The 24638-nt window shown below is 40.8% G+C and overlaps 1 protein-coding gene across 3 annotated transcripts in view; it reads right to left on the reverse strand.

The window, feature by feature from the left end:
* Positions 1 to 1765: 1765 nt before the first annotated feature.
* The window catches only part of CDK19 (cyclin dependent kinase 19), a 125997-nt gene continuing 103124 nt past the window's right edge, over positions 1766 to 24638 (reverse strand). For all 3 annotated transcript variants that reach the window (XM_042016356.1, XM_042016355.1, XM_042016357.1), the window contains 5 exons: positions 23559 to 23631; positions 19593 to 19690; positions 18002 to 18080; positions 13821 to 14087; positions 1766 to 11020 (listed from right to left, as the gene is read on the reverse strand). In XM_042016356.1, the coding sequence (XP_041872290.1) occupies positions 10889 to 11020; positions 13821 to 14087; positions 18002 to 18080; positions 19593 to 19690; positions 23559 to 23631 (649 nt within the window). In that variant the 3' untranslated portion in view covers positions 1766 to 10888. The remainder of the gene's footprint in view (positions 11021 to 13820; positions 14088 to 18001; positions 18081 to 19592; positions 19691 to 23558; positions 23632 to 24638) is intronic.

Genomic DNA, 24638 nt, shown 5'->3' on the forward strand with positions numbered 1-24638 from the left:
AATTAGGCACACAATGTTTTCATCCACAATGGTGTATAATATGTAAGAAAATCTGAAGACTATAATCCCAAGAGGGCTCAGGCTGTGCTCTGAAATACATGCTGTCATGTTAGATATCCTGACAGACAAACATCCAAGCTGTCAGACAATTCCCCAGAACAGCAGACAGCACTGCCAGCAGATATCCTCCCTGGCAGTAAAGGCAAAGTGAAACAAACCACCAAAGGGCCCTCTGAATACACCTTTTTTTAAATGCATCTGCCATTAGCCATAAAATGGTCTCCTCATGTACGGGCTGCCAGGTATCTGGAGAAGAGAGGCTTTGTGTAGGACTGGGCAAAGCTGAGCCATACTTTGAAAAGGGGTATTTTTTCCAAAGCTTAGAGCAGCCCTAGCAGATGAGAACAGAGCAGGGAAAAAAGATTGGAGGAGACCAAACCTTCCTCAAATCCACCTAAATCCAGTGAACTGCTAGTTAGTGTGAGACTCTCCTGTGGGACAGCACATAAGCACAGGCAAACAAGGTCTGTATCGGGCACTGCGGAGAAGCAGAACACGCTTCTAAAAACTTCCCGAAGTCCTACCCTCACCTGCATGTGGGACTCGTCAGACTCTCCAAGAAACCTCAGGGCCAAAAACACATTGGAAGATGGGTACCACAGCCCCACTCCATGGAGGCATGCAACCACGGAGCTGGGCAATCCAGTGCGTCACCCTTCCAGTCAGGAATGAGCTGGTCCTCACGTGGCGCCTTCCCCTCTGCCTCTCCCCCTGGGGGCCCTGGGGAGCGGCGTGCGTGGGGGCAAGCGATGCACAACATGCCCATCGCTGTGCTGGCTGGCACCTTGCTGCTGGCACCAGCCTCCTTCATGCTTTCAGCTGCTCATGCCCCAGTTTGCAAGGCTGGGATTCGCCATGGGGTTTCGGGAAGCCCAGAGAGTTTCTATGCAGCACCACGGTGTTTGTAAAGTGTCCACAAGAGAGGACCCCACTGCCAGAGCCCCTCTGTCCCAGACAGGAATGGCACACCAGCAGCACTACCCTCGCCCAGGTTGCCCCAGGTGTGCCAGCACCTTCCCAGGACGCCCACTGCTGCAACGTGTGCTGACAGCTTGTGCAAGGTGGGGGCCCATGGCTCCTGGGAGCTGGGCAATCTTCCTTCCCATCTCCGCACATGGGCCCCAATCCAGATCTGCTCCATGGTGGCACGTTGCATCCACCACCCTGTGCATCCACCAATGCTGCTGCCACCCAAGAGGGGACCTCTGCACCCACCCCAGAGCCTCCCAGTGGACTAACCCAACAGCCCACATCCATCCACACCAGGTCTGTGCAGGGGCTGAGAGACCTGCCCATGCCACACACCACCTTCCCTTGCAGAAGGGACGGTTCTAGCTGGGAGGGGGTGGGTCTGGGTCAGGTAACTGCCCTCCCAACCAGCAGCTGCAGGGCTGGGAGCTGGTCTGGCACTCAAGGAAGCAGTCACGTTACACGGCGGGGACGTCTGGCCCTGAACATCCCAGGCTGCGGTACATGGCGTAAACCTGAACCCTGCTCCATGAATGCTCAGCGCTGTTATATTTAGGATGCATAGCTATGCTGGCTACACAGGGTATCCTGTTTTCTCACAGCGCATCTTTGGGAAACGAGTTATTCCTTAGCTCCACATTTGGATATGTGCATGAGAGCAGCAAGGCAAAGGAAACTTTCCTAGGTTTTTTTGTTTGGGTTTCTATTTTTTAAATTTAAGAAGTGATAGCAACTATCAATGTCAACCCAGTTTTATTAATCATGCTGGCCTATACAAACTTAGGACATATCCTAATAATTTAAACATGCGTACTCTCGCAATTCAGCTGTCCAGCAAGATCCTGAAATACCAAAGCAAAAGTGCACTTTGTTTTCATATTCACATGTAGCATATCCAGAAAGCATCCCTAATCTCACAGAAGGAGTAATTCCCAGTCTCTTCCTGTGTCCCCTCCGTAAGCATGCCATGTCACATGTAAAGAAATTTCAGCCCACACAAGGACAAGCCTGAATGCTGCTGTGGTGCTCTTTTGAGTTCATTTTCAAGGTAACGTATAGACTATCCAGAGTCAAGGCCAGTGCACTGCACAGCCACACACGAAATATCCCAAAGGAGCTAGGCGGAACACAGACGGATTACCACATCTCTGATGCATGAGAAGGAGCAGCGATAACGCAGTCTTGGAATAGCACAACCACCGCATATTAATAAAAGCATGACGCACTGCGACTGATTTATGAGCTTGGCACGTTAGGTGGGAAGGGAACATGCCTGGTTCTGATTGAGCTGGCAGGTTGTTCCTTATGTCCTCCGGCACACATGATCCACTGACAAGTATTTTATAAGATTTACATTAGCAAGTCACAGTTGAGCACTTCTCCACAGACAATATATGTAAATGTTATCGTGTGAGATTGAGTTCTTGGAGTCGGAAGCTTATGGCCACTGTTCACACATGATACACATCACACTCTCAGATGACCCAAATGCACTTAAAACACCTCTAATATCACGGTGGATGATAAGAGAAGCTGTTTCCCTCCTGCTTCCCAGAACCAACTGTTTCAAAGTCACAGGGGAAGTCCAGCTTTCATCTAGCAGCAACATGATGTAGAAGCAACTCTTGATAATCCCCACTGGGACATACCACCAGGGTGTGTTAGTAGATGTCCCCATGGTTTCTTAAATGAGTAGGGATTTATTTCTATGCTTGTGGGATACTGCAAGCTACAAGAAAACTTTCAGATGTTTAAAGAAAAGCTCCATTATTACCAGGGGAAGTATTCTGAAACCAGAAACTATGCAGATTTTCACATATTTATGGGTGGAAGACCAAAGTCTATAAACTTCTCAACGTGGTCGAGTCAGTCTGCTTGCTATGTGCAGGGAATTTTGTAAAGGTGACTCACTCCTATCAACTTTGCTGAGTATACTTTCTACAGTTGTGATGCTGCACGTATAAATATTTCTCTTTCAAAAGCAAGTGTTTCCCAAGAACTGCAGTTACTACACAATGTCACAGTATGATATGCCTCCTTGAATCTCCTCCGCTGCAGTGGAAGGATGATACCAGCACGGGAGAAGCTTGATCTCCTTTGGTTCCTCTTCCTTAGCAAGTTAATGTACTGAGTCTTACTGCCAAAACCAAACTACTGGAAACTGTCCTTCTTTCTTCTGTACCACTGCAAAAACAAGTCATTGAATTACAAAAGGTTGAAAACTGAAAATCATAATTATACTTTCACAAGTTACTCATTCCACATCATACTAAATAATGGCAAGATGTTTTAGAACAATAGATGTTTTAGAACTGCACAGCCTAGCAGCAATACTACTACCTGATAATTTACAATCATCTCATAACAATGTCTGTCAAACTGGGGGGCCACAGGAGCCTTTTGCAGTATCTTTAAGCCTTTAATTTTGCAGTATCTTTAAGCCTTGAATTTTGCAGTTCCCTGGCTCACCTTTCAGCCAAGGAAGTGTGTTTTCTGTAAAAGCTAATTGCTTCTCCACACACCTGTGTGACCTGAGCTTACAGGTTAAAGTTCAGTGTCCACGTGTGTAAATTGTCTGCAAGACTCTGAATTGACAACCGTGCCCCTGACCAGATCACGCATGCAGAGTTGAGGTTATCTTTTCAGAGCAGGGCTGTGCCACATTGCCCAGATAAGGGTAGAAAACATTTTTAACAAATGTTAAAAATACATATTTAAAAGTATGTAGAATTTCATTATGATCTGGAGAACTTCAGATACCTAAACTTGATACCATTAAAATTTTGTTACAAAATCAAAAGGCTGCACACTTCCACTCCTTCTTTTCCCTCCGTAACATCCCAGGGAATTCCTATTTGTGGATACAGGGAAGAATCTTACCAGTGTAGGCTTACATGCAGGCCATGGAAAGGATGTCTGAGCCATACATCACTTGGCATATTTGGTTCATAACTAAAACTTTGTCTGCTGCTGATAGGTATGAAGAATTCCTTTCTTCAGTGCTCCACATATCGGGTTTTTTGGTACTTAAGACGTGATGTCTTGTGGGACGGCGATTGCATAAAAGGTATTATTGCTGGCTACCACATCGAACCCAAGATTCAGTAGCAAATAACTGATTTATTTTTTTTTAAGTAATATTTAAAATTCAGATTTTCCTTTACTAATTCATATCACATTTACTGAGAGTACAAGCAAAAATCCATTCTGGGAATGGAGTGGGGCACAGGTAATGATTTCTGTAATGATTTCAAACACCAGCTTTATTCAAACAACTTCTTGCTGAACATGATTATAAGACATTTTAGCTAAGGGAATGTATTACTGAATACTTCATTCAGCCATGTGTTCTATGCATGCAATGCACATATAGAAGTTAAATACTCTCAGGCTGTCTGTCCTCTTCAAGATGCTTCAAAGAACACACAAAATAATCACAGAAATGGCTTGCTATAGTCCCGACAATACACGTATCAGTATGCCAATACATCAAGCTGGAAAAATGGATCCTATTCCAAGGCAAGTACATTATATAAAAAATTATTGGTATTGCTTTCAGACTTGCAATAATAATAATAGTAATAATAACAACAATAATAATTTTTTAAACACCTACTCTGGATTAAGTTGGAAATCTGTTACATAACAGCTGTGGTACTCCCCCAGCAATTTCAGCAGCTCAGTTCTGACTGTACACACATCTTTCATAACCTTGTTGGTGATTTTAATCTACCTCAACAACTCTTGTTCTAACAAATAATTCTTGCAAATGACAAGAATCATTGTAGTAATTATGCAATAATAATTTTCTAAATTACTATAAAACCACCAAAATAAGCCAAAGCTTCTGGTTTCTTCTGTGATCATAAACAAGAACATGAACCTCCCTGGAAAACAAAGAAGCTGGACCTACCTGTTAAAACAACATTATAGGTAAACCATCATTAACCTTCGCTGGCTATTGAAACAATGCTTGCTCAGGTTCTGTGATTAGCCAGATGAAATTGGTATTTGGCACGAACATGATGCTTTTTGTGTTGAAACAGCACATGCAAAGTGACAACACTACTACTGTGTATTGTCCAGCAGTAAAACACCATATTACAGTGACTATTATTCATATTTCAGATTGCTGCAAGCCCCAGTCACGAAGCTACTGTATCAGAACAAAATTACAGTTCTTGTCACAGGGAGCTTGCGAGGGGCGTGCAGGGAGGTGACAGATGGATGCAGACAGACTGGAAGGCAAAATGAACACTGGAACAGTTTCCATTAACACAATAGGTATGACTCCTTGCACACCAGTAGCTTAAAATACTAAACTTCTGTAGACATCAAAGCCAAGGGGTTTGCAGAAGACACCTAGGAGGGAACTTTTTAGAAATTTATGCAACAGCTCTTCAGGAACAATAGGCAATTGCAAACAGAGCTTAAAAAATGCTTATTTAAAAATCTAAAAATGAAGGGCACAGAGGCTGACCTCGTGGGACAATCAGACCAAGAGATAACTTACATAATGTCTTGATTTGAGTAAGAGAGATGGCGTAACAGCAGTCTTTGGCAGTCATGTCAAGCGAAGAGAGAAGCTTTACAACTAATGCAACAGAGATGGCAGAGCCGGGGCAATAACACAAAGCAAGAAGCAACAAGTCAAAGCAAGAGATTAATAAACAACCCACTCTGCAACTTTCTCAGTGGCTGTGAAATCAAAGTTATTTAACTATCAAGGACAGAAAAAGGGACACCACAATTCAAATCAGTATGATTAGGCTGGATTAGACTGTAAACTGCATGACCAGGTAGGAAAAACAGAGAGAAATGTGCAGTAAAAGAACAGAGATTGAGACAGAGCCGGCACTGGAGGTTTTAGAAACATCCAAGCCAAAGCTGTTGACTAAGCACAACCTTATCAACAAAAGGACAACAGAAGCAGAAACTATGAGGGTTACAGAGCTGGAAGTGCTCAGCTGCACTGAGACTGAAGGAACAGCTCTTAATCTCGAGGTGTCAGGGATGCAGACTAAACTTTTTGACAAAGGCCACTCCTATTCCCACCCTTGTGTAAAGCGTACATCAAAAAACAAAGCCTCTTTCTTAGGCAACTGGCAGTGCAAGTAAATCCCCCCAATCATTCTTACCCATGCAACAGTTACAGAGAGGACAAGCAGGATTTTTGAAAGTTGTTATCCACCCATCCATCCATCCAAAGTTAGATGGAACAGAAACACACAGATTAGCAAAGCACACAAAACCCCACTCTGAAAACCCACCAATATGCTCTAGCTCATGCTTTCCATGTTGCCACCTGGAATACTTGAAATGCTCCAAGATCCAGCTGGAGGAGAAAGTAGGAAGATAGTTATTTCCAGAATAGAGTAAACCAGCTTTCTTTTTCAGAAGATGCATCTATAGGGTTGTCACACAAGTAATAACGAATCTCAGCAAGTGACATTGGTGTGGCACGCCAGCACACTTACAAGCAGAGAGCAAAACCTAAGAGAACACTCCATCAATCCTGCTTTCCATAAGGTTTCATTCTATTGATAGATACATACCCGTGAATATCCTCATGGGCATTTTAAAAGCTGTGATTTCAACTCTGAGGTTTTGCAAGCTTTGTGTGGTGTATGATATCATAAACATCCTGAATATAATTACAACTGCAATTTTGTGGCCTGTATTTTCCCTATTGGTAGCCCAAAGTTGATGTTTACAGAAACTTTTCTGCACACTTATTTGATTTGAACTTTTTATTATTATTACAAATGTATATTATTTTATTAAAAAAATTCACACTGAAGCAAAGTCAATTCCATTTCATTACAACCAAGAATATAAAATAAATGCAATGAACTCATAGCTTAGTTTTAACAGTCATTTCAAGAGTGACATCAGGACAACTTAAAAGCAGTAAACTCTCAACTCTAGAATGAGAAACAAGTATTTTGCTTTGTGGTTTTGGTAGCCCATTGGCACGGGCACTGCTGAATGTGGCCACCACAGATCTAGAGCGGCAAAGTTTTGTGGCAGCACCAGGCGCATACACAGTAATTTCTAATGGAAACTACAAAAATGAAAGATGCGTGCATGAAATTATTAGGATAAAAAATAACTGAGTAGAGACAGGCACACTTCCACAAATAGTAAACATGGGAATATACAACTAGAACAATTTGAAAAGTTACTACCTTACATATATAAAAAGTTCTTTAAATTGCTGTTAAAAAGGACATGTTCTGTCCAGATTTTGTGTAATACTTTTTAGTGTCTACACAAGACAAATTTTTAAAAAAAATTAAATAGCATTAATTTACTACTAAATATTTAGGAGATAACAGTGCATTAAGGACTTTTTTCATATAGTAATACACATCGCTCCTGTCTGGCGACATATTTTAGAAGATTACGTATGGCCTTATGTACAATACATTTATTTAACCCTAAAACAATTCTTTGCTTAATGGTGTTAAAGTACCATTCCTGAAGATTATGAAGGGGAACTAAGCTTATTATGTTTATATAAAATATCATACATATTTGAACACTTCTAGCTTCCCGCCACCCCTCCCGCTATGAATGCGCTTCCCTCCCCCTCCCCACATACAGTGTCACAGATACAGTGCAGAACTCGCAGCTTTCCCTATATTTTTCCTTCATTGTGCAGTTTGTGCTACATAAACCTCACCAACGTGGACCAGGCTGCTCATCCCATTAATTCCCCACGTTTGTTTCCTCTGAGCCACAATGGGAAAAGCTGTACTCAGCAGCCCGCTCTCCCACCAGGATGGAGGAGACAGCTCTACGCCTCTCGGTACAGGTGTGAAACACTTCGGTGAGGGTCTACAGGTTATGGGCAGAGACAGAGCTGAGTAATAATGAAACTGCACAGGCAAAAAATAACATAAAAAGGACATGGTCCTGGTTTCCCATGACAAACTGCACTATTCACTTCTGAAAGTGGAGAGTTTTTACCTCACGGGATAACCCCTAGGCAGCAAGGCTTCTTCCACTATGACTGCCACCCACCCTGGCAGCATGCATCAAGCTCCCAAGAAAAGGCAAATTGTTTCACTACCACAAAGGACTACAAGAGTGTGCAGAGCCTACATTTCGCAGCCAGCACTGTTGCTTTTATTTGCTCTCCTCCTGGTTGTGAATTTGAGGGAACGGAGGAAGTCAGCTTGGCTTCACCTGTGCACACAAAAGCTAGAGAGGAGTGGCATGTGGTCATCTATCAACCTAACCGAGGCAAGAAATGCAAGTGCAGCTTAGAGAGGTTGTGGCAGTCATTCTAGAAGCTGGAAGCTCACTCAATTAAAGCACCTTACATTGCTGTGAAGTTTCACACTCTACACATCAATTAATCTACACCATGATTTTGCCTTACTGGCACAAGAGCCAACCTTAACTAACCATATGGCTCCCTGCCACCTCCTGATCTTGTATGAATTTTGATGATCAGCTGCAAGTCACAGCAGGGAGAAGAAACGTTAGATAACTGTAGTAGAAAAGATGAAATAATTTTGAGAGAACAGAAGGATGAAAAGAACAGGAGGGGACAAGAATCACTTTGCCGTAAGTTAATTTCCAGGAATGTGACATTCAAATCGCAGAAGTATAAAAGAAGTTTTACTTAATGGCATTGGCCAAATATCCATTTGATCAAAAGTACCTCATCCTAACATCAGTAAGGGGTGAGACAGAAAGAATGTCACCCCAGAGTCACTGAAATAAAGGAACAATTAAAACCTGTTCTTTCAAACAGGGTACTACAGTATGTATAAAATGTAGCATTTCAAGGGTTACACAGTGGAAGTATCCTTCGGGAGATTCTTTTCTCCCAGAAATATTTTTTTCCTTCCAATTGCTTCATTTAATTTTTCACCACCTTCTTATCCATTTGATTACAAAAGCAGGTTGTGGTTGCTTTTCCAGAGCAGCTGGGCATTGTCAAAATCACATGATGGTAGGTATTGCCGAAGCAAAACAACTGCTCAGAAAAAGTAGGAAAACAACACGAGTTTGAGGAGGAAGGGGGCACTAAATGTGATTGGGAGATCAAAGCCAGTAGAACCATGTATGTGACTAGCTGTGATGAAAAGCATTCTCCTCAGAGCAAACACATCTACTCATCTTGCTACATCTGATCACAACTTCAATGTGAATGCGTACGGGTACACAGGTTTTTTTTTTTTGGGCACAGGACAGAAGAGAACACTCTGCAGTAAAAAAACCTGGAACACTGACCATTTACATCGAAACTCCTCTCACTTCACCTCTTCTCTGTGGACACCAACTGTAGAAGCTCACTCATTTTACACTGCCAGTAGTTTTCCAAATGCATTCCTCCAGGTTTTCTGCCACAAGAGTCAGCCTCATTTCTGAAGGCTGAAGCAAAAATGAAGCTGTCCCAAATTATATGTTGTGTCTCTTCGAGTAACTGTGGTTCCAGAAGTTGGACAATAATCCTCTGATTATGCTTCTGAACTCTTGCTTAATTACTAGGGATTTTCTGCCAGCTACCCATCCACTTACAGTCCCTTAGGCACAATCAAAACATGTTTGCTCTAGGGAAAAAGAAACATTTCAGTGCAATCAAGCGCATCTGGTGTAACTAATCTGGTTAATCACAGCAATGTGAGGGACACAGAATATGCATTATAAACAAGATAAAGGAAAAATTTTCAACATGCTTTTCAAACTGCACAATAGTTTCTCTTAATTATAAATTCTAACATAAAATGATTAAATGCTTTTGTTTTTGCAAGTCTTAGTATTTCTGTCACCTTTAAATTTTGAGAACTGACTCAGGAATGTGAAAGAAAGCTAAATTTACAGAACTCTCACACACATTAATAAGCTACTTAGCAGAAAAACAGAAAAAGCCCGTCATCCACATTCCTACTGAGACTTGAGGGCAGTAAATACATTTTCCTGACTATTTTGGTGTCCAGCCTGGGAAGACATTCCATTCTCCTGTTCCAACAGATCCTGAAAGCATCTCCTTTTTATGTGACTGTCCTGGTTTCATTTAAAGTAATGCTTACTTTAAAACTACTCAGAGCATGATCACTGTGATTTCAAGAATTCAATGTGAATGAGTTAAGAAATATCAGCAATCTTCTGTTTGGCGTTCAGTCCAGTAGCATGAAGCATATCTGTTGCTGCAGAGACTTGGGTGGGTTTTCTTCTTTTTCATTTTTCTTTTTTCATTTTATTAATTTTAAAAATTTTTTATTTTTAATACTTTGCCTGAAAACTAGACTAATAAAAACAGAATAGTAAAATACTCTGGAACAGTAAAATTTTGCTGTTCTTGACATCCATGAGCAAAACAGTAATATCCTGTGAAAATAACATAGTGCTTTAAAAAGGTGCAATATACCTGTATAGCTAAACTGGTTTGCCTAGTATAAAACTAACTATATACAAGCTTGAAAGCCTGGGAGTTCAAGATTTTAAAACTTTAAAATCCCATCAAAGAGATTGAAAAGACAGATTTATGGCAATCACTACAGCATAAGGAAGGTGCACCAGGAATCCTTCAAAATTCCAAAGGTTAAAGAAGTTAAGTGCTGGGTTCAGATCAGAAGGGTCCATTAGAGTAACCACAATGGAGCACATGCAAGGGCAGAGAGGAAGGAAAACTTCACAAGAATCTCCTTTATGGCAGTAAAGGGATGGGGATGAGGCAGGGGTGGGGGAAGTCTTCAGTGAGTGAAGTTTTCCTTTTGTCATCATGAATTTTAATTCTGCATCATAGTTTGTATTTTTGGTCTTCTCATCATTATGAACTTCATATTGCTGGAGTCTTCTGGCTTCTAGTCCATTCCTTTCTGAGTGCAGCCTATCAGGCCTCTCAATACCTGTGAGACTGATGAGATTGGTGATACTGAGAGCTCTGCTGAGACGATGTGGAATAGCCCATTGTACTCTGGGACTGAGAAGATCCCTGAATGTTGCTTTGGTAACTCAGGCGTGAGCTGGAGTGCTGCAGGAAAAAAAGAGAAGGATCAAAGGAATGAAACCCAGCCTATCAGGACCATGCAGCTCAGGAAATTTTTAGCCTCTCTGGTGCTCATTAAAACATGATTTTTGGGGAAGCTGACTAAATAGTGCTACTATTTGGGGTCCCATAAAACAAGTCCTCATTCTGATCTGCAATCAGCTTTAACACAGCACACAAAACGCACAAGAACTCTAGGAGACACCTAAAAGTACAGCATCTATACACCCATTTTCTGAAGAAAAAAATACACAAGGGACAAGAGAGCAGACTCCCTTTCAAAATTCATGTCTCTTAAACTTACATCTATCATTATCGTAAATGCTATTAATGCAAAACCAAACTGCTAAGGCTACAAACTACCTTCTCAAGATAGGCAATACTAAATGTTACAGAGAAAAATTTTATTCTTTTCTGAGAAAAAGGCAACCATGACTTAGGAGTTACTCAATTTATCTAAATGAAAAATTCTCCGTTAAGATAATATAATTTTAAGCGAGACTCTCAACCTGCTTCCTTACCCACTGCAAACAAGGAAAACTGCTTAAAGATGGGCATGTATATGTACATAACCTTACATTCATTTTCTTGAATGTCTTTTTTCCCCCTCCATAATCTGGGACAATCAGCTCAGTGGACTCCAACCTCAGCAAGACAAATTCATTGATCTTGCAGCCTCCAGCCTGCTGAATTTGCCCTTTCATTACCATAACCATTCCCCATCCAGAATTACTCATGAGCTGCCCAATAATGCAAGTTGCAAAATCACTTGGCATGAGAAGTACTGCTGAATGGACAGGAGACTCTCCAGCAAGGTAAACCCCACAGCAATCCACATAATTAGGCTGGTTGTGTAACACAGTGTCTGAAACCTGACATTTTTCCCAAAATTCTGGAAATTTTTTCAACTTATAATGGAAAAGAAAAAGAATTGTGATAAATGCTATGACTTTATAGGAGCTCTTTCTGGATGAAAAGCATCACCTCACCTTGTTAAGCAAAATACCCAAGGTCACATAAGGAAGGCTTACTAAAATTCAACAATGCACTGTCATTTCTGAAAGCAACATATATTGAGGCTGGTGAATGACAAAAAAACTTCAACATATACTTTAGACCTAAATGAAATGAAACACAAAGCAAAGGGAATCTTCTACCTACTTCTGAATAAGATAAAATGGAGTAAAATTAATGCCATAAGACTACAAGAATGCATTAACTTGCCCATGCTTATTTTTGTTCCACATATGAGAATTTGTTTTTAACAAAGTCAGACTTGGACAAATTGCAGACATTCCTTTCTGGAACAGAAGATAGTCAGCTAGAAGTTAAAGGCAGATAGCCAAACACACGCATAAAAATGGATAGTCAGACCACACAATTTAGTGAATGACATAAAGGAAACATACAGATCATGATTTTGATGCCTGTTCTGTTAAAGTTTAGAAGGAAAGCGTCATAGAGTGTAAAAAAAATCTGAAAAAAAAGAATATTTAGACTGCTAGCAACTTGGGGAAGTCTGCCAACAATTCAGAGAGCTGGTTAAGAATTCTATAATGGATATCATCAAATGCAGCACACCAGTCCTCAAAGTACAGACCAAACCAGACCAGCCATAAATACTGTGCAGTCAGACAGCTGTACTGATCTGTCCAGGCCTGAAGCCTGTCTGGAACTTTTCAAAAAAGAAACCTAGTTGTCTTTCTCTTTAAATTGCCTTCAATGCCTTCATGACCATTTGTAACTCAAAGAGCCAAACAAAAATAGGAGAAATATGTCTGGCACTGAGTAATCAATTGTCTGTGGAGAAGGTCTGGAAGGCTAAGTCAAGACAACTCTAGAGCTGGGTGCCTTAAAACCTACTTATTTTAACTTTAAAGCAGCCTGAAAAGACCATTCTCCAAGGCAGGATCCCCTTGGAGGCTAGAAGCAGATGGATGCCCCAACATAATTTAAAAGTTACCCTTAATATCTACCTTTTTTTAATTCGTCTTTCAACTAATTACTGCTCCAGCAAGTATAAACTCAGGTACTGAAGATCCTGGTAAGTTCAACGCTTTCTATAGTTAATGTATGTTACTTTTTTGGTGGAAAATATAATTCTAGTAAGCAAATACAATTATGCAAATTCAAAAATGATTCAGTGATAGTGCTTTTCCTTATGAATGCTACTGTACTGGAAAACATGAAATCTGTTCTACTTTGGTCCCATTAGAAACAATGCATGTCTTTGTGCCCTACTTTGGCATGAATCAAATGGATGAACCGAATTGTCATTCCTGTGCTTACATTCATTTTTTTCTTTAACATTAGAAGCAGACTTAGAAAGATACCAGAATAAACTACAGCACCACTTCATACATGTGACAGTATGAGGAATGAAATGCGAAAGCCTGATTCTATCTTTGCTTCTCCTTCTCAGGATCATCTCACATCTGCTCCTCACATGGGATTTAATAATGCCAAGACCTGATATCCTGAACTTGATGCAATGCAGCATTTACATCCACTGGCTTCAGCAAGGTTACTCTAAAATATAAAGTTAAGCAAATATTTAAGTGCTTTCCTAGAGTGGACTACTCTTCAACACTTTACAGGATGCAGTAGATACAACTCAAACTGGTATTCTATTGAAAATTACCAATCACAGAACAAAATCTCAGCATGCCTCAGGTTACATCAAAAATTCATTAAAACGTGATCTGTTCTTGCAGTGGGGAAGGGGGAAAATGACATTTTAGCCCTTGGCCCTATATATCAGAAACAGAAAAATTTCCAGAGGTACCTGATAATCTGAAGGCATGACAGGCCCGCCTGAGTTAGCGCCTGAAGGCCCTATGCGTGGTTTCTTGTTCGGAGGCACCTGGTTGAGGCTGGAGTCCTGGCTGTGCTGGAGCCCCGCGCCGGCACCCCCTGCTCCGGCGCCAGCGCCCGCCGCCGTCCCGTTGGTCTGGGTGCTGTTCTGCTGCTGCGGCTGCGGCTGCTGCGGCGCTGCCTGCGGCTGCTGCTGAGGTGCTGTTTGCTGCTGATGCTGATTCTGCTGCTGCTGATTCTGAGGGAAGAAGCGACACAACACGGTCACTTGCTCTGAGCTAGGTTTGTGAGCTTCATGGAGCTGCCAACCCTGGCGTCACCAAGGGGGAGGCAGGCCCGCCTGCCCAATGGGAAAACAGAGCAAGGCTGAATGCTGGGTGAAGTTCACTCTCAGAACAGACTTGCACACCTTGTGGGGGTATCCCACTTGTGGTCATTTCGCTTTTTTAATGAAACAAGCTGGACTTGAACTGGAAAGACAGTCTAGTGCCTCCTACAGCTCAGAGAGGATAAAAGGAACCATTTATAAAGCAGTAATCACCTAATGAATGAAATCAAAACACCCAAAATTTCACTAGTGCTCAGTGGCAGACATAAAGAACCACAGTAAGTTGTTCTAAGTGCTTCAATGGCCTTGTTCACTAAGAATCAAAACCACTTTTCAAACTTTCACTTTTCACCTGAAGAAGGCTGACAGCATTACTGCCAGAAAGGTAAGCAAATTGAGACCAAAGTTATATCATGCCTTCCTGGTTGCAAGGAAATTCTGTGGCAAAACAAGAAACAGGTTTCATTATGATTTCAGTCTCCTGTGCTTTTAAGTACCCTGCAGGGAGTGCTGTACTGGGAATAGGGCCCAGCATGGTGAACAATGTATAGCGCCAGAAAATCTTACTGAAATAGCAGAAAAGTGAAAATAGACCAGAGATTTTGAAGACGAAAGAGGAGGAAACAACTGAAAGAAGAATCTGCCAAGGGAAGGAGAAGACTAGCAAAGGAAGAGAAGCCAGATAATTAAGATGACACTGGGACCTAGCAGGAAAAGAAACAGAGAAAAGTGTCACAGAAGGGAGAATAAAGGTTAAGAAGGAGAACACAAGAGTAAAAGACATAGAGAGCTCTTTTGGCTTCAGAGGGCTACAGACTAAAAGGAGTATTTGAGGAAGTGGAGGGAAGGTCAGAAAATCAATAGAGTGCAACTCTGTCCTCCATGGTTAGACAGTTCTGGGAAAGACAACACATTCATTTGCTTTCAAACACCAGGGATGGCTCCTCCATCAGAGCACTAAACCACCTAAGAGAATTGCAAAGGAAAGCAATTTCACTCCAAATGTGAGATATGTCACTTGCTCATCATGTAAAAAAACCTTCAAATGACATGGATTGAATTAAAAAGCCTTACTACCCTTCCCCTAATATACTGTAGGGAACATTCCAGGATAGGGGTTTTTTTCCCCCCTAGTATATCCACTTATGTAATGATCAAAGCTTTAGTATGGCAGCCTTTTAATAAAAAGCTCACTTTATTAGTTTTTCAGAAATCTTGACAACCAGTTGCCACTAGCAGAAAATCCTTGATGCCCCCATCACCAAGAGGCTTTTAGTTACCTCAGATAAATGACATAAAAGATCTGCATCTATGCCAGTCATCACAATGGCCTCCCAAGATACATTCAGACAAAATTTGCAGTGATGTATTCATTTAAGATTACAAAGAAGGCTTGCATCTTCAAGGACTTAAGAGGGGGCTTGCAATTCCATGTCACATTTAGCAAAACCCATAATCTATCCTCCTGCATGTAGTCCTCAAATCTCATCTCAGTCAGGTTCTACTTCCTGGGAGATTTAAACTTCAATCATTTAAAAAGTTAATCAAACTAGCTTGTAAAAAAAGCTATTAAGAAGCAATTTATTTTTCATAATGGTTTGAGCTTCACTGACACAAACAAAACACCAATAACTAAGGTACTCTTTGTGTTAGAATTCTGAAATTTGTGGTGCACAGGAGTGTTTGGATGCAAGTAAGGCAGTTACTATTGTGTGAGCTGAAAAACTGCAATTTTTTAATGTGTAAACAAATATTGAAGGGACTCTCACAAATAAAGGCAAGAGTTTATTGTACGTCCCAGGTTTTGTGCTTCAGATTTTAGCACAAAATTTAGTTGACTAGCCTGAGCTTGTTCTTGTGTGGAACTACTGCTGCTGCTGCCTGGGTAGAGACTGAGACCTGCTCTGTCAGTCTCCAGCTGGGGTCTGGCTGCCCTGCCTTACTGCACAAAAATGGCTTTCACCAGCAAAAATACTGTCCTCAGGTCAGTCTGGCTCATGGCAGTTCCTAAATGACTGAACTTGTGAAAGGCCTACACTTAACAACACATTACCATATGTCACCTCTCAGGCACAAATTACCAAAATGAAATTTCAGTCCTACCTAGAAACAAACCTAGCAGAAACTTGCCTAACAGAATTTAAATATTTTACAAACCCTCATTTTAGCCTTGCTGACTAACAGTTAACAATATTGGAGAATGGATGCTTATGCTGAGTGTTACTTCCGATGCAAGTTCCAAATAAACAAACACAGACAACTTCTCCAGGTTTCCAAATGACTATACAGATATTTACAATTTTAAAAACAAACCAGTAAGGAACCAGTCTAAAAAAAACCCCAAAAACCCCTTTCATTTATGTCATAAAGCAACAAAACATGGCACAGATTCAACTTCCCAGAACAGTTTTTACCTCCACACTTTCTACACTGTGGGAACACATTCAATGAGTAATGTGTGACTTATATTACCTAAATGGTCTAAAAAAAGTTTAATTTGGAGTGTGCATAAATACCTGACTGTCCTCAACAATCTCAAAGACCATTTATATATTGGTTGCTTTAAATATAAGCATGCTATTGTCATCATCCCCGCAACACTCCCAGGGAAAAGACAGAAATTTACTTTTAAGTACATGGACTTAAATATAAAAAAGCCAGAGTAATTTGAATTCATAAGGTTTCTTCTTGTTTTTTGAAGCTGTAAGAGTTGAAGCAAAACTAGTAACAATTACAAACAAATCAGTATCATGACTATTTTTGCTCAGGAGCCTGTTTCCTCCTTTGGAAAAAACTATCTGGACACAAAACTCAGGGATACTACCACTTGCTCTCGGTACAGAAGAATCTGCAATATCTGTTCTGAAAACAACATTTGCTCTCTGAAATACAGTTTTAAACTCCTAGTTAGTCATGCTACGCAGAAAACTGAAAACAGAACGTTCATGTAGTCAAATGGCTTTTCCAAAAGACAACGGTCCTTCTTACATAGTCCTCAGATAACTACAGTTCAAGACTGTTCTCTTCTCTTTTGTTAGCTACACATCACTGTTGGTGCCTCACTGTACCCTGTTCAGTGAAAATAACACACTGTTTCCTACACTGTAGCACCATTGTCCAGCCTTCACAGCACTATGGGACAATCACTGTGGTCACGTAGCTCAGCTGAGCTACACGCACCAAGCAGATCAGATTATGTTGCAAACACACCAAAATTTATTATGCACACAAACAAGTTCTTGCCCATGTCTACAGGGCTATGGGAAAGAGAATATTCAGAGCAGATTGCTGCTACCAGAACAGTTCACAGTCCTTATTACTCCTTTGTCTGCGGGCCCTTAAAACATGATCAGGAAACTGTGTGCAGATGGATGAAATGTTCTGATGTAGTGCCAGAAGCAGCCTGCCACTATTTATTTGAGACCCCAACAGCCATCTACATTCAAATGGCTGGATGTATGCCAGTCATACAATGAAAATGCCATTCTTTTCATTTGCTCACAATGTATTTTCATCATGTGATGCTGGAGGAGATAGCAAGGTCTTGGAAGGACAGCAACTGAGAGCAGGCTACTGCTGACAGAAGAGCCCTCCAGCTCATTCCCCACAGGTCAGGGCAAACCATGCTGGTGATATCACCTGAGACACCCCAAGTCATCTGACACTTTTCAACTGTCTGAGAAGCAGTTTTAAGAGAGCGTTGCCTTAGAAACACATTTTTGGTTAACTCTTCATGTTTCAGTACTTTCCATTTGGCACCATCATGCTTTCTTATTGCATACTTAGAAGTAAAAAAAATAGCCAAAAAAAGGAGTTTATTATACCTTATCCCCTTTCTCTTCAGGTTCATCTTCATTGAGGAATTCTCTTTTTGGATATGGAATCTGACAGCCAGCAAACACACTGAAACACAGTAAACAGTAAACACTCCACAAATATGTACATATGGCATACATTTCCTTAACACTATGTTAAAAACAAATGGATGTCACACAACTTCATTTCTGCTATCCGACGAATCCTGTTTCCACAAGTGAGTGGCAGCGTGAGCACCCAAGATAGGTGCTGATTGTAATGTCAGATCTCTTTGCTGTTGGCACAAGGCTGTCATTTAGAAATCATGGCATGGTTGAACATGCCCAAATGCCAGAACGACCACTTGTTGATCCAGATGGTAAAATGAACAAACGCAGTGTCAGAGGTTCCACAACACCCAGTTGGAACATGCATGGCTCACTGAATAAAGGGACTGATCCAAAGAGTATTAGTGTCTTATGAGCCTGCCTTGGCTTACAACAGGCTTCAATATATTTGCCAATTACAACTGCAGAGTTACTTTCAAAAAGCTTCTCAGGTCTTGTTTAGGGAAAAAAAGATCGCTTTTAAATTCATCTGGCCAATGGCATTTGGAACATTCCTTAATGTTTATCATCCTGTTATCCTGTAATCCATGGGGAGCTATCCAGCTCTACACAGGATAGCATCAGATAAACACTAAGCAGAAAATTACTGGTAGGTCTTGACCAGTATAAATTTCTTAGATTTCTGTGCCAACACTCAGAATACAATCAACATGACGTGGTTTTTAGAAGGGTGTAAACAGTTCCTAATCTTGCTGCTATGTAGAGTTTGATTTTTTCAAACAGAAAAAGAAATTTTAAAAATCCAACTAGTCTCAACTAGACTCCTTTTTCATTCCAGTGACTGTTCCCTCCTTTTAGTGTTGCCTGCTAGTTGAGGAAACAGTGAAAGCAAAGGTAGAAGTCTACCTGCATCAAGTTCATACGGATCATAATGCTGTGCACCACCATGCTTCTGAAAACTGGGAAGAGAAACTGACAAAGTCTGCCAGCTGGAGCTGAATATATCATTTGAACTTTTCATGACAATAAAATATACAGAGATATAAATTCTGTACTCTCAAGCCTTCTGAACAAGGGATTTGTGGGATTTTAGGCAGCCATTTATCTCTTCACTTTTCCCATACTGTTACCCTGTGAAAGAGGGCATGGGAATGGGCTGTAGGTCAGAGAACTGTCCCACTCCTAGGGAGAGGCACAATCAACCAGGCAATGGAGAACAGGGCTCTGAGGCTGTGTAAGGCAGAACAGAAGAGGGCAGAGATTGATTCTCTAAATACTGCAGTAATGTTGTCACTCTGGCTTTGGTAGCACATTCAGAATTACAACACTAGTGCGGTACTGGGTTATTTTTCATGACCACTCAGTTCTGGCACCAGTAGATACAAACACTTCTTACTACACTTGCAGCTTCTAATGAGCATGCCTGAGCTTCTACTTCTTATGGACACAGGTAGGTAGGTATCTGTGAATTTTTCAGCTATCATGTCATTTCAGGGACTAGCATGTAGCAGAAGGAAGTCACCCCAACGTGCACAAAAGAGGGAATACATACTCTGATGTAGGCAGAGGATCCTCTTGAAAGTAAGGGTCCTGCAAAGCCTGCTCTGAGGTAATTCTCTTGGTAGGGTCCATAGTAAGAAGCTTCTGAAGCTGCAAAGCATAACATTAAAAATGGCAAAAAGCTTAACAAACTATCATTTTTCAAACTATGACTTGTATGTCTTGGATTGTGGATTACTAAATTATTTCTGGCTTGTCCAGACAAGCCTAAGTTAGCATTGCTTGTTCAGTGAAATTCCCAAGAACTACAATGCACATCCATCAAAGTACTGTGGTTGTGAAGTACTTCTCATGTAATAAACAGTTAAGTGTACCAGGCAATATTAATTGCTCAGGCTGAACCACTGCACTAAAGCAACGCTAAATTCAGCTGTCACAGGTTCATAAAGCATCATTTCTAAATAACAGCTTTTTCTTGTGGTATGTGCGCATAGCTTTTATACTGTTCTACACTGCTGACACAAAAGGAAAAAAGTGTCAGAACAGACTGAACATGACCAGGATTCTCCATATCTCCGCTTCAGGGATGGAAACAATAAATCTTCATTTCTTGCACTGGCAATATTCCAGAATCAGAGCACTCTGCTACTCATGCAGCTCCCAAACCCAGTCTAATTGGTACCAAAATAAAAAAGAGGAGGAGCAGACCCTTCCTAGTAACCTTTCCTCTTTGCTAGGAGGGAAACAAGCACAAATTTATTAGCCAGAATGCTTTTGACTGCAGCAGGCTATAAAAGAGGATTACAATATATTAGTAGTATAAAACAGGAATTATAGGCATATCACATCATTTTAAATAGTTACTTACTTATCACATTCTGATAAATTTACAGTAGGAAATTTGGGTGCTGCAATTACATTATACAGTATCCTGCTCTAACACAATACTCTCTTAATTCAAGCCAGTAGTGAAAATAAAAATCCTTCTGCAAAGGACATCTCAGCTCAAACTCTCTTTCAGGTCTCCAACAAAAACTGCCTGGATATTCAGCAAAAAAATGTGATTTTGGCATGGGTATTTAGGGCTTTTTGCTCCAATAAATTAAAAACCTAACATACAATTTCATATTCTATATATATATGCTACAGTAAAGAGCCTCAGTAAAAACACTCACCCTCCTCAAAAAAGGAAATACAGGGAATCATCTTTCTCAATAGTTGTAGTTAACCCTACTTGATAGATAAGGTCTCAAAATTCTTTGTACTTTTGCCATTTCCTTCCCAACTCTTTTTATTCCCATACTTTATGGGCAACAGACTGACAACAAAACAGAGCTATTTGGGCTGTCTCTCCACCTATCAGTTCATTTGCAACTAACTCCTAAATGGATTTCTGCTGCTTGCCTAGATACACCTCCAGATATTCCTGCATTGTACACACCTGGAGGGTTTGAATGGGCACTTATTTGCTGTATTTTTGTGCGGTGAGGTAACTTCTAACCCTACATTTTCTGTGGACCTTAACAAATGGAACTTCTAAATGTGATGTTGGCTCTCTACACAGTGACCTCACACAACACGGTATAGACAACAGTTTGGTACTCAATATCTTTACTTCAAATCACCTTTCCCTACGTGAAAATTTTTTGTCAGCTACAGCAGCTTCTGGCACCACTACAGGTTACGCAAATTTCCCAGTTCCTCCACCATGACTGCAGGGACAAACATGCATATTCTGTACAAGGCCACTCCTGATCTTTGGTACCAGATGTCATCATTGACAGAAGACTACAGGGCATCAGCTTCTGCCTCCTGGACTCCTTCCTCAGACCCAGTTGCTTCAGCCCTACTCAAGAGAAAGCTCCTCCAGTTTTCTGCCATATAACACTGTCATCATGAACTGTCTCCAAACATGACCTGTATTCTTTGTCACTCATAGGGTAAGGTTAATGTACTGCAGCAGAAGACCTGATGATATCTTGGCCCTTTTAATGATCTGGTCATTCCCTTAGCATTCCTGCTTCACTTGCAAGGATACAATCAGCTTGCCCATTCCAAGTAATACCACACACAACATCCCTCTCAGTGAGATAGCCTGCCTATCAGTGATGCTACTGTGAACCAACTTCTTTGAGAAAGTCTGGTTATCTGTAGCTTCTGGGGAAAATGAATAAAAAAATGTCTGGAAACAATTTGCTTTCAGGGCAGCAGCTGCTAAGACAACATAGGAAACCAATGAGACTAGACTTCATCAAATCTCATACTTCCCAGTAGGTCTCAAGCTCGCTCGCTCTCAGGCTCCACTGGCCTGACATGGCAGCTATGAATACTATGCCTGTAACTCTTCCAGGACAGCAAGAACAGATGCCTCTTCCTGAATGGAAAACATTCTGCCCTTCACGTAGACATTATCATTCAATGTCAATCAGCAGAATGGCATAATATCATTCTCTCTGTCAAGAGTCACTTGCTATCCTGCACTTATCTACTTGATGCCATCTGTTCCCCATGCACCACACTTCCTGCACTCATTAGCACAGTCTCAATCAATGACTGTTCAAAGCAGATGTCTTCAGAGGTCACCCTGCAAGATGGAGGTTACCTCATAAAAATAACTACCTTGGATATGAACAAGGAGTTTTAGGGAGTCTGCTTCACAATACATGAACCTCCCCAGTACAGCAATGAGATATCAGGAAGGTAGTCCACACTCCTGGGCATTCTTATTCAGAGCTCTGGGAGACTACCCGATTTGAGATCAGCCTCCGTCTCTGTGGCTGATCATTAAACCACTCTTATTCACTCCTTGAACTGTGAGAAAAATCTAACAAATTAGCCTCCTTAGTGAACTAAGTCTTCTTCATGATATTCAGAAAGAACAGCAAAGTATGGTAGTTTCAGTGTTCTTTAGAGATCTGGTTAATATTTCCCCTAGGAAAAGCAGCCTACCCACCCAAGACGACTCTCAACTCAGTGTTCAGCCTTGATGAATTAGCAGTATAAGCTGACAGCAAGCAGGTTTTCTGGTGGATTTCACTTTTACTAGGAAAACATGGAAATTCACGTGCTAACTAATGATGTCTCTTAAAATTGTCATCTTCTCAGTTAGACTTACCCTCCAGGTGATTCCACTGTATGCCCAATAAGTTGAGTTTAAGAAATTTTAGTTCTTTTTTTTTTCATCAAGTCTCACTCTTCTTATGGAAATTCTTCCCTTCCACCCACTTGGTATCAACCTATTCTGTTTTCACAGCTATTTGTGTCATCATCCAGCAACTACTAATGAGTTAAAGAGCAAATCTTTGCCAGGACATAGAGAGATGACTGCTATGCTGAATTTGTAACTGAAAGCAGACCACTGAAACTCAAGCTGCCCTAAGAGCCTCATTACAGACCTCCCTGTACATGGCATTAGCAAAGTCACTTTGAACATCGTTCCTAAATTTAGACAGCACCAAGTCATCACAGAGGCATCCAGAAATGATGCAGTATTAGACAGAGAAACCCTGCGTTGGCCTACAACAGATGACTTGACTAGGCAACCAGCAAATATGTATTTAGGGATTTTGTCTGGAATCATTGCCAGAACAGTGGTGGACTACTCTCAGAGGGAAGAAAAAGAAAACCAAATTACTACAAGAAATTAATTTCTCTTTTCCTCTTCCCTTTCTTCACAAAACTCTTTTAGCTTTTGGGGGTTCTTTAGCTCTCTGAAGCCACACAGAATCAAGACACATATTATACTCACTCTCTTCTTTGCACAGGAGACCTAAAGGTAAGGCTGGGTATCCAAGTGTCTTGCAGATCTTAATTAGAGAAGACTCTCAGATCTTCAATACCAGCAGTTTAAGCAAAATGTGTATGAAGAAAACACATTTCAAAAATGGCCACTTAGAGATAAATAGCTTTCTTTAACATTGGGGTTCATTAGAATGAGATAGGAGAACAGATACAGATATTACGCTTAAGAAATGCAATTTCATTCCTGTCATCACAGCAATTTTCAAGTTGCACCTACCAAAAGAAAAACTTTGCTGTCAGGCTTGACTTTGTGTTTCTCCATGTATTTTATGAGGCTACTATTGGCATATCTGAAAAATACAGTTAAAGAAAGACATGTCTGAAATAATAGTGCATTAAAAACATGTAACTCTATCAAGTGACCACAGAAACATTTCCCAACCCTCAGTAAGTAAACTGGAAAAAGAACTGCTATCAGAAGACACGTCAGATATTTACCTAGCAGTTGCACACATAAAGTGTGCTTTTCACCAACTGGAGAGCAATCAACTGTGTAAAGATTATTTCCATGAAGCAGGCAACTTTTATAGTATATGGATAAGCTGTTGATAAGGATATACGACAGAGAGACAATTTGAAGTTTATACTCTATTTTTCTAAAGCAACTCTGCCACAGAAAGCGTTCAGCAGGTTGTCACAGCTCAACATTTAAGCTATTAAGTTGCATCCAGTTAAAACTTGGCAGAGCAGTTAGATTACCATTCTGTCTCCCCAACCTGCAGAAAATAATACAGTCCTTACAGCTCCCAAACTCAAAAATGCTCTAAATACTTATAACCTGTGACTTGCCTTCAATTTACGACTCCAGACGTTATCTAAAGACATTTTCAAAAGAAAGAAGCTTCAAAGAAAAGATAAACTTCATATCTTATGTAAAGCCAGTGTAATGAATCCATGCCAGAGCTGGAAACAGAATCCAAAAACTCCCAAATCCGCGTCCTCTACCTTACTTTAAGAAGTCCATGTGACTCCTTACCAGCTCTGATCAATTATCACCACTTGACTCATTTAGCCAAAGCACCAGGAAACAGTAGAAGTGGAAAATTCGCAGATCCCAGACAGGCTTTGCATCACAACCTACTGAACATGTTACCTTCAATAGAAATTTCTGTCCAATACATTGCTGTCTTCACATACCCGCTTGTCAAAAATACCAGTGCTTCCCTATTCTTTCTCCCACAAAATGAATGAAGTTACCTTGAACATGTAATAGAAATGGGTTAAGCAAGCTCATTTGTCTGTGCCTGTCATAGATTAAATTACACTTATGACAACCCCTTCTAGAGAAACGAGGAGG

The sequence above is a fragment of the Corvus kubaryi genome, unplaced genomic scaffold, assembly GCF_017639235.1.
Source record: "Corvus kubaryi isolate FWS band 111438036 unplaced genomic scaffold, C.kubaryi_AGA036_p1.0 split3-73, whole genome shotgun sequence".
Taxonomy (NCBI): domain Eukaryota; kingdom Metazoa; phylum Chordata; class Aves; order Passeriformes; family Corvidae; genus Corvus; species Corvus kubaryi.